Genomic DNA, 11,843 nt, shown 5'->3' with positions numbered 1-11,843 from the left:
ACGGATTTAACAAATACATCTACAAGTAGTTAAATACACTTTTATCAATTAATAACAACAAGTTGTTCTTGAAAACTCACTATCAGATTGTCTGAACGTCTTAAGTGGTGTGCCTTAAGATTCATGAATTAGACCTTTGCTATTTCTTTATCAATTTTTTATTGCAAATTTATTGCAATCATAAAAGAGTCTTCTGACCTGGAGCAATTATAAATTGACATCAATAGAGTAGTCATTTGGTTAAAGCCTGTCAATGTGCTTTAATTTAAACAAATGCAGGTACATGTTTTTAACACCCATTGTCCCGTACTGGGCAAAAAAATTTTATTTGATGATGATCTTAATGATTCTTGCTTCCACTGAAAAAAAGAAAAAAAGAAGAAACTATCAAATCATTATTAGCTAATCTTATTTTATATATATTAAAAAGTTTTGGGGGTCAGAAATTGGTCGATTCGGTTGAAAATAATATTGGATCATTCTGATTGATATGCTAGTAGCATACTATGGCTGGTGGATATTATATATACCCCTGACCCTGCCTTGAGAATAGGGTCAACTTAGAAACTTAAGGTTAACTTTAGGAATAGTGACAACTTTCTTTGGTGTTTATGATATGTAAGATCCCCTTAAGTTGTACCAACTATGAGTGCTATAAGTTAATGAGTTTTATACTGCTACTATTCTTAAATAAATTTATATTTACCAATAAGTTTTAAATTTCATTCGCAATATTTCAGTTTTCAAAAATTATGACTGTGTGAAGCTTCCTAACTCCATAAAATTGGGTAATATAACTTTAATATGGTCAAAACTTTCGAAACTTTAAAAGTTTATTAGATGAAATTTAAAATTTATGACTGAATCTAAATTTGTAAACTCGTAAACTTTGTTTGGCTTTCCATCCAGGTTCTTACTTCCATCTACATCTTTATCCGGTAAAGGTTTTCCATCCAAATTCTTGTACTTAGTAAAACTAATACTTAAAGCTGCTTAGCCGAATACGTTCTAATTAGGAGGCAGTGGTACTGGAGGAAGTGGTATTGGTTCTTCATCACATTAGCTAAAGAGAAGCTATCAATTAGGTTTAAGAGAAATATTAAGTTTGATAGTGGATTCCATTCCCAAAGGTGAATATACAAAAGATGAGTACATTGTTTGGAGAGCCTGAACTATTTTTCAAAATTATTGAAACAGAATTAAAAATTATCACAAGATTAAGATTTGTGCTCGTAGCTCTTAGTTCATTAGAATTATTTCATTATTTCATTTATTTTGCTGTTTAATAAAAATAATCAACATTCATATATACAAGAAAGAATACAAAAACAAGTAAGAAAAAATACGTCCGTTGAACGAAGCAGACAGTAAAATCTTGTCAACAGCATACCGTTTTTGTATATACAGTACAAGGCCATAGACAACTTTTTTTGATGTTTTAGCTAAGCAACTTTAAAACATGAAGAAAAGTCTATTTTTAAGTATGTTCATATATATGAGGAATGAGGATGCTATGCAAAAAATTGCGGTGATTGGAGACTGAGAACAACAAAAATTTTAAAACTTAGCCCCCCCCCCCCAGCCCCAAATAGAAGGGCAATAAGTCAAATTTGTTATTTTTTTTTTAATTTTAAACTTTATTTATTTACATCAACAAATTTTAAATTTGATTCAATAATCTCTTTTTGATCGATAAAGTTTACACCCCCTCATTTTGAGGGCGGTTAACTTCCTAAAAACTTCAACAAATATACTGAATATAGCATTAAATATCGAGGTCCAATTATATGGAACATCAATCAAAAAGGATTTAAATGAATGGCAAAGTCATTAAGTTTATTTAAGTTTCAAATCAAAAAAGAAATTTTTAAAGAGATTCATTTGTCACAACAGAGGCTGCTAACTCATTTGCAACCTCTGTTGTGGAAGTACTTATACCATATTAAGGTCAATTCCTAATAAATATACCAAACTGTGTAGATTGGTTTTAATTTTGTGCATTAATCGTTTTACCATCAAACGTAGTGAGATAAATTTTAAAATAAATTTTATAATTGCATACTTAGTTATCTTTCAAAATAATATAATCGATAAATTGAACGTTTTACGTGCTGTTAAGGACAGGAGGCGCCGCCAATAACCAATATCTATACATGTTATAATTTTTAATGCCTTTTTTTGAAATAATTTTATTACATAAACCGACATTTATCCGACTTTTTTGCTTGGCTAACTTGTTTCAGTAAACATTTTATTACCCTAAAACACTAGGTTTTGGGAAACTCATGGGTTTGATAATGTTTTAATTGATGTTAGTTTTGTTTAATAAAAACTTATCTTTAAAAAAACTTTGTACATTGGATTTTTACAAAAAAGTTTTTGTAAAAATCCAATATATTATATTATTATAATATACTAAAATAATTACTGTAAATGAAAAGAGTTTTCTATAAGTTGTAGGTCATATCACTTAATGATCGAAGTAAAGATTGTTTACAATTACTACTCTCTACAGTTAGATTTTACTGAGCTCTTAAATTTGAAAATATTTATATTTTTGAAGAAAACTCAAACTTTATTTTTTGCAACATCGCTTTAATTTTTTTAGGGAAACGGATTTTCTTTTACGAATCATATATGGATGGTAAAGCGCAAAACCACTCTATACAACAAAGTTGAAAAAAATTAGTTTATATTAAAAAAAGATTTACGTAGTGTTTCTTTGTAAACATCAAAACACTATAGTTAAAATTTTTTAGTGCACCGAACTGCAATTACTTTTAATTTTTTCGGATTAGTGGCTTTTGTTAAAGACTTTTTTTTTAAACTTTGCGTCAAATTATCTCATTTACGGCAAAAGTTTATTTTATTAAAATGGTCGAGGAATACCTGAGATTAGCATCATGTAATTACATTATGCTATACAATATTTTTCGCTTACTGATTCCCTGTTTCAGTATATTCCAATAATATATGAAATACTGAAATAGGCTTCCGCTGCATCTTTGGGAAGATTCAAATCTCTTGTCAAGTCGTTTAAATGTGACTGTGAAAAGAGCTGACAAGCGTCAGAATCTCCTTGAAATTCAGGATCAGATTGGTGTACATCCTCTTCCTCTATATCACAGTCAGAATTTTCAATTTGTAGAGCTGGAACCGGGGGCTGCACCATTTTTGAATCGCCAAATATTGCAGGCGTTTATTTTTTGAATTGTATCTAGTTATGTCACAACAACAAAAGTAGCAATCTTTAACATGGTCGTTAGGCTATCTCCATAGCACAGGCGAAACGACTTTGAAGCTATTTTTCTGTCCTTTTGACCACTTGCGAAGTTCTAATAAACAAGTCGTACAAATTTTATGAGGTGCCCAAGTTTTGTCTTAGTTACTTAAAACGAGTCCAAAATAACTTTTATAAATATTTTTTACAAAGTCTGTAATACTGTTTCGTTGTTTTATCACCATAAATTTCCCGCAAATATAACAGAAACAATTAGGAGAGTTTAAACAACTTCGCGATGCCATTTTAAAGTTTATGTTGCAAGATGCGCACTTCAACTGTTAAATTTCTAAATCAGTGCGGGTACTTATACAAAAATCCTTTGGTTTATCTTAATTACACCCTTTTCTAATAATATTCACAACAATTAGTTAATATTACCAAATCATTATGTATTAATGAGCTCATTACTAAATTAAGCCAAAATGACCCGTTTTTGACATGTTTAATGCGAATTACTAATACTTATTATGTAGTCATTAACAAATTACTAATTGGTGTTAATTTCTATGTTCCCTTACACTAATTATATGAAATAAAAATTGAGCTGAAGTAAATTAATAACGTTTTAGACGTTTCAAAAGGTAGGCGCTCAAACATTTTAAAGCAAAATCTTAAATATTTCATATCAAAAAATCCTGACGAGATGGATATTTTTTATTATTTTTCTCGTAATCAGCACATCAGAAACTATAAAAAACGTTACTCAGATTTTAAAGAGGAAAAACCATTGCAGGCCTATGTAATATATGAAGTACTGAAATTGGCTTTCAAATAGCTGTGTATCAAAATGCTACTAAAACAAACTTACATATTGCAAAGACTACTTACAACTCTTATCAGGAAATAGAAATAAAGGTTTATAATTTTATATGTCTTAAGGATTTGAGAAAAATCTTTTGTTAGCACTAGCTATCAGTTCTTTGTCTTTTTTTAAACTCTTTTACCTGATCTTTTCTTACAGAATCTGTAGTTTCTTTTTGTAAATTATTATGAAAAATATTAATGACAATTCGAGATCTATATTTAATTCCCCATTCTTGGTGATTCTCGCATGTAAAATTACCACTGCTATAGTAAATCTTAAAAAACTTTCAATTGATAAAAAATAACTGCAATGTTTGGCTAGAATAGGAGAAATAACATCTAGAATACTAAAAAGATGACAAATAAAATCAGACAAGGATTTACTTGGACATATAAGTCCACCTCTGGATAATATTTTCAGATATTCGTTATTAAGAACATCTTAGTCTGTAGAAACCATTTTTTGTCCACAAGATAGACATTTAAATCTTTAGTTCAATTTTTTAGCAATATAGCCTGCTATAACAACAGCAACTTCCATGCTATCTTCAGAAAGCTGACATTAATATCTCTGAAGACAACAATGCAATATCTTGCATAATGTTTTCTAAAGTAGAGTATTCAAATGTTTGATAAATATTTTCATCCCAGAAATTAATATCTTCCTTTAGAAGACTTCTTACTGCCAAAATCTTTTCACTGTTGCAAACTTCTAAAAGACTTACAAGAAATTGACCACCGCTCACTTGTCTATACTTACTAAAGCGTAGCTCCTTATTTCATCAAGAATCACTATTGCAAGGTAAGATCTTGTATGTTGTTTCTAGGATGAGTGACCTGATAATTAATTTTCTTCGCTTTTTTCAAGTTTCCATTTAATAATTGGTCTTGATCATAAACTTTATGAAATAAATCCCAAGTAATAAAACCAGCTGGAACTTCAACTTTGTCTCTGAAGAAATCAAACGAAAAAGAAGGAAAAACAAATTTTTTTCCATTTAACATGTTATTTCTAACATTTTTTATTAAATGGATTATATCATATAATAGATATGTTTTTGAAACTCCATTATAAGCTCGATGATAAATAGTTTTCCATCTCCAGTATAGGATTTATGTAACTCTGAAAATGTATTAACATTGGTAGAATGATTATCTGTAACAATTGCTCTTACTTTAAAACCTGATTGGTGCAATGAGGTAATGCACTCATCAATTTCTTTTTTCAACCATGATCCTGTTGTGCAAACTTCAGGTGATGATCTCACAACATAAGGAATAGCTTTTTGAAGTCCTATAATCATAAAAACAACAACACCTTTATAAAAATTACTTTCTGAATCTTCACCAATATATTTCCCACTCTGATATTGGGCTGCTTTTTGCAGATACATTTCTTCCACAAGAAGCGCACAATCACTTAATACACAATGTTTTTGTAACAAGACTGTTATAGCTTTATAGGCATTTATATCACCACTTTGTATTTTTCTAAGTAAACTAAAAGATGGTAAAGGTAGTTATTCTAACAATAACTTATAAGACTGTGCTGAAGTGTGACGTAAAATTAGTGCATAATGTATAATGGATGCAGAATATGGAGGTCTGCCTTGAGGAGAATAATATCATAGTTTATAATAAACAACACTACCATGAATTTTTTTAAATGTAAAGCCTGGCGGAGAATGTTGTTCTGTCAAAGAACCAAGATTAATTATTTTATTAACACTTTGAAAATCTTCAAACTCATCTTTTCCTAAATATCTCAAAGTTGGTTTTTTTCGGGGCAACTTTGGAACCCTTAGAGTCCACTTATTTTATCGGTTTGAATAATTGGAACTGGAAGAAGATTCCATTTTAGGTGTATCTTTTTCTGTAATTAATAAATTTGTCATAAAAATGATTCACACAAATAGCTGAGTATTTTGATGGAACCCAATCTTTTATATTAACAAAGTATATCCATCGTTCTTGAAAATCAAATTCTTCAGGAAAATGAAATGTTGACTTTTTTGGACCATTAGAGTAACCAGTTTTACAGTTTGTAACAATACATATATTAACCATTTTATTACTAAAACGAATCAAAAAAATGTAACACAGTTATTTTTAAATATAAAGTTCACTTACATTTATTATTGGAATTATCTCCGCTTAAATAACATCGCATAAAAAAGCAGTTCGACTACATACAGCAATAATAATAGACTGCCTGTGTCTTTTTCATTATTCCACGCTCTAATGGAATATAATGAAACAGGCAATCAGTTAGAATACATTCACATACTAATCAGTTCAGAATACATTGCATATTAAATGACTATAAAAGCATAAAGCAATGCTATTTAATTTTTTACGGAAAATTCAACAAATCAGGCCGTATAATAACAGTAGGCCATGGTTGAATTGAGATAATTTGACGTTGTATAGGCTGTATTTGGCGCTAAGTCATCCATATTTTCTTAATGCTTTTATTTTATTAGTTTATTGTATAATTAAAAAACTTTTTGTTATATAGTCATGCAGAAATTATACATGGGTTATTGAATATATAAAATTTTTTTAAAAAAATTTAAAATATATTAACTACAATATTTTGCTTAATATATACTTTTTTAATTGGATATTTGAGACCATCGTCGTTTTGACGTATAATAAATTTCCACGTGACGCAACTTTCACCTTATGCTTTGCTAATTTTAATTATAATAACTGATATTTTTGCTTTAAACAACGCGTTGAACGTTCGTCTATGCATACGTCCTTGATTGTATTAATAATTTTGCATTACTAACACCGCAAAAGTATAACGTCATAGCCACGTATCTCAAAAAATTAAGGTTTTCAGGTAAAGCAAAAAACTGAAGTGATGCCATGATTAATATCTTAGCATTGTAAAAGTTCAAAATTCTATACAATTCGGAATTACTATTTTTTGCCATTCTTCAGAATAGGAAAAAATTGCAAAATTGCATTTTTTAAATGCTTAATGCTGCAAAATACGGCAATATTAAAAATCGAAGTTTCGCGCTTTAGCAACTCTGTTTATTATTTTATCTTCTTTATTTGAACTAATTAATTATTTAGTTAGTTATTAGAAGAAAAAAAAAAATATGTCGAATTTGTGCTCATTGAACAGGATTGATTGCTTTCAGATAACAATGAAAAAAGAAATAGTTTGATTTAACTAAGGGTTCAAATATTAATACTATTTTTTTAATTTGAAGTTATTGACGCCATATAGCATCCATGGAAAACAAGGTGTTAACCTAGTTTAGCGTAATATATGGACGATCCCACAAAAATTTTACTCAAAAAGTTTTTATTTGATTTCAAAACGATATGTGATTCGACCTTGATATGTGCTATGAGAAAAGTGTCCATACAACTCTTAATTTAATTAAATACTTTATAGTATTTTACAAGATTGTAAATTATAGATTTATTAAAAGCAAGCAACATTTTTAAACATTTTTTATTGAATAATAATAATTACTAACTAAATATCAATCATTTAATTAATCATTTATATAAAGAAAAAGTTATGTAACATTGAGACACAAGTTGTTCGTAATTATCATAATTAGTATTAAACAATAAACCATTAAACTTGATTAATGACAAAAAAAAAACATAAAATATAGTAACAATTTATTACAAACTATTGTTTAATTTAGAAAATTCTAAAATAAAGTTTATTTAAGAAATAGTTCAAGGTAAAAATTGGAATCCGTTCAATCTTGGCAAGATTTGCATATCCCTAACATCGTCGTTTTGCAAAATCCAACAAAGAAATCTTTCAGTACCCATTCCCCATCCGCTTGTTAGAAGAGGTTTAATTCTTCTCATATTTAAGTACCAGTTATAATCTTCTTTCTCAATCCTATGATGTGCTAAAGCTTCTTCAGCTTGTATACATGTTTCGTGTCTTTCGCCTAAACCCAAGGTTTCACCTAAGCCTATTAAAAGATCAGCCGCTTTAGCTTTCGTTTTCTCCGCATTAGAATACCCTTGATAAAATGGCACTCCTAAGTGATCCATATCAGTAAGCCAAACAGGACCTTTGAATTTTTGAATAAGAAATTGTTCACCTTTTCTTGTTAGTTTTCTACCGAATTCTGGTCTGCCATTTACCACTAACTCATAAAAATCATGAAAATCTTTCATAATGTCTATTGCATCATCAAGCTTGATTCTGGGAAACTTTCCTTCTTTTTCAAAAGTCTCAAGTATTGTGTTGATATGGGAAATACTACCTGCCGTTCTTTGAATAATAGAAGAGTGTTTTTTACATATTTTTTTTGTTAAATGTATTACATACTTTTCAGCAATACTAATGGCTGCATCCATATCTCCTAATATTTCACATTCCACATGATAAAATTGATTTAAATGTGTTGAATCTGGTGTTTCACCGCGAAAGCTTGGAGATATATAATATGTTCCGGCAAGACTTTTCTTTAATCTCAGAGAATATTCTAAGACAAATTGCATAGAATCTGCTATAAAAACATTTTCACCAGATATTTTTACTTGAACGGGCTCGGAATCAGAACCAAGTCCCATTGGCGATGAAATTGTTTGAGTTGTAATTGGAGTAAGCACGTAGTAATACTTCAAGTTATTGAAAAAGTTCACAGTTGAATGGTAAAGAGTATTTTGGATCTCAAATATTGCTGAGTACCATTCATGTGTTATCGCAGTTTCTGAGTGTAAAATTGGTGATTGCCATGATTTAGGAGGTTTTATATCTAGAGATTCTAAATTGACTTTTGAACTAACAGCTAAATTCTTCTTATCCAAAATTTCAACACGGGGGTTGAGTCCGTCATATAATCCAATAAACATTGATTCTGAACAATTTTCAACGTGAAAAGAACCATCTGAGCTTAAAGCTAAAACTCCACCAAAATTTGATCCAAGTTCTTTATTAAGAACTTTCTCACATGAATCTCTAAGACTTTTGTTAATTCTGTAGCAACTCGCAATTTTGGATGCAATAGAGTTTCGGATAAATACTTCCCCGTTTCCGGAACATACTACTGCAACCTGTTCATCTGAATAAATTCCTGCGCCAACAATAGCTGTATCGCTGATTCTTCCTTTCATCTTTTTCATTGTTCCGCCAGTTGAAGAAGCTGCGGCAATATTGCCATAAATATCAAGTGCTAATGCTCCTACCGTTTGTTTATGGTCATATGATTTAAAAGTGTTGTTATTCATTTCTCTACGTCGAAAACCAGTATCAAAATAAGTGTTTTCAACTGTTGGGAGATTAAATTCTTTTGCTATATCTTCGACTTTTTTTCCAACAACAAATGAATGAGGCGTTTTTTCCATAACTATTCTTGCTGCTTTTATAGGGTTTTTAATAGTTGTAAGACATGCTACCGAACCACAAATTTTCTTTTTACCATCAACAATCGAAGCTTCTAATTCATGTTTGTTCTCTTCATTATATATCGAACCTTTGCCTGCATTAAACAAAAAACAATTTTCCAAAGAAGTAACTATTTTTTCTACAGCATCTACGGCACTTTCACCAGAATTCAGAGAGCCAATCCCAACAGAAAGAGCTGCTTTTAGGGAAAATAAAACTATTTCTTCAATTTCTTTACCCAAAGTCATATTGGCTCCAGCTCCACCATGAAGTAATATTGAAAAAGGTAGTTTTTCATTCTGTTTTTCACAATTGTTTAGAGCTTCTAATGCATTCATTTGAATCGCTATTGCAGTTTTGGTGGCAACAGTTTGAATATCAAACATAGCTTTTAAAAAGTTGTTTTTTAAATCTTTTAATTTTTCTTTAAATGTGCCATTAACATTCATAATAACTCGAACTTTGTTTTCTGAACCAAAATAACAAACATGCAATTGATTCGCAGCGTACAAATTTGAAATAGCAAAGTCAATTTCTTTTGCTGATTCATAACCTGTTAGATAAATAGACGGAGACCCAAATATTTCCATAGGTTTTTTCAATAAGTTTCCATCATTTGAAAGCCAATTTCGAAGTTGCCCAATGTGAGGACCTATTCCAAAGCCCATTTTTGATGATTTTATTTTATTTTTGTGCTCTTTAACTGCTTCAACGAAAGTATTAATTATTTCATTACTTGATTGATTAGAACTCAATTCATCTAGAAATTTCATTGATTTTTCTGTGATCGTGTAAGTTGGATCCGATCGGCCGTTGTTGAAATGTCTTACGTGTGTTGGAGCAACTAACAAAAACTTTAGATTTCCGAATGTTTGTTTAACTGCTAATTGCAAACTAAAGTTAATCCAAGCTTCATACAACCTTTGTTCTCTTAATATTGCGAACATATCTTCATATCCAAAAAAGTCAAAATATTCTATATTAGTATTGACGCAAAGACTTTTTTCAAATAATATATCATTGAGATTAAAAGAAATAGGGTTTAAGTTGAACTTAATTTCATCGACACTTTTATTCATTGTTATTTTTCCGCCACAATTTTCACCCATATAATAAAGAGACTGACAAATAACATACATTAAATATCCATCGACAACGGTATGCTCTAGCAATAAACCTGCAACGCAGTTTTTATAGACAATTATATTAACTATTTGATCATAATAACGCATGTTGCCAGATTTGTCTCCATATTTTACGTGATCAATTGCTTCATGATATTCAGAAGGACAATCTTCATCTTCAATGATAATTGTCGCAATAGAATTTTCCATCAACTTTAACGATTCCCTATTTTTCTCTATGAGATTTTCACGAATTTCATTCCACTTATCGCGTTTGAGTGAAGTAAATTTGCATATTGATGGAGTTATTTTGCCATCATAGTGTGTTATTGCTTTTATTTGGGAATAAATTTCAGAAAAGTTTAATGTTTCACCGTTGGAAGATAAAATATAAACAATAAAAGCACAACCTTTAAAAAGAACAAGAACGTGTTTGCTTTTTTCGTCTCCATAAATTGTATCTTTTATTTTTCCAGGAATTCGACAACTAAACATATTTGATTGCTGTGTTTTCTCTAAATTTGAACAACTGAATTTAGTATTATCGTATTTTGATAGAACAGAATCATCCGATTTTAACATTCCAATACTCAATGCAATACAAGATACATAATAAGCTTGATCATTATGGTTTTGACTTTGTTTCAATAAAAATGGTACTGATGTTGAATTTGGTATCGACTCGCGAAGGGATAGTAGTTGATGTAAAAATTCTTCAGTTGCCCAGTTCTCTTTTTCTTTTACTTTTTCAATAAAGTTAGAATGAAGTGCTGAAAGATGATCAAAATTTTTATTCCATTCACTCAAAAATTGTTCAAATTGCGTTGACTCTAACGTCAATTTAAGAACTTGTTTAATTTCGCTAAATGTTTGATTCATTTGAGGCATTGGGTAGTTTGATATAGAAACCATATTGATAAAAATAGAAAGTTTATCATTAACAATTTTTTTAGATCAAAACTATAATCGAAAATAAAGTTAATCAACAAGATATAGCAGTAAAATGCTTCACCTATATTAAACAAAACTGTTACAATAATTTTAAATTAGTTCTATTAGTTTGAATATTTAAATATTTTAAAGGATGACGCATAAGTCTAATATATTGAGATTAAAGCATCATATAGAATAATTCTCATAGATCCTCGTATAACGTCAATGAGGCAACTTGCTGGATGACATAAAAAACTACAATGCAAAAAGAGAAAAGTTTATTTTCATAATTACTCAATAAAAAGATTATAAAAAATCT

General features: G+C 29.6%; 1 protein-coding gene across 1 annotated transcript; it reads right to left on the bottom strand.

The window, feature by feature from the left end:
• Positions 1-7,548: 7,548 nt before the first annotated feature.
• hychat-1 (choline acetyltransferase1) lies at positions 7,549-11,843 on the bottom strand. Its single transcript, XM_065800752.1, has one exon. It carries the CDS (start codon positions 11,501-11,503, stop codon positions 7,799-7,801), a length of 3,705 nt encoding a protein of 1,234 aa, XP_065656824.1. The 5' UTR covers positions 11,504-11,843; the 3' UTR covers positions 7,549-7,798.

This window comes from Hydra vulgaris, chromosome 07 (genome assembly GCF_038396675.1).
Source record: "Hydra vulgaris chromosome 07, alternate assembly HydraT2T_AEP".
NCBI classification, from domain to species: domain Eukaryota; kingdom Metazoa; phylum Cnidaria; class Hydrozoa; order Anthoathecata; family Hydridae; genus Hydra; species Hydra vulgaris.
This window is presented reverse-complemented; position numbering and strand designations above follow the sequence as displayed.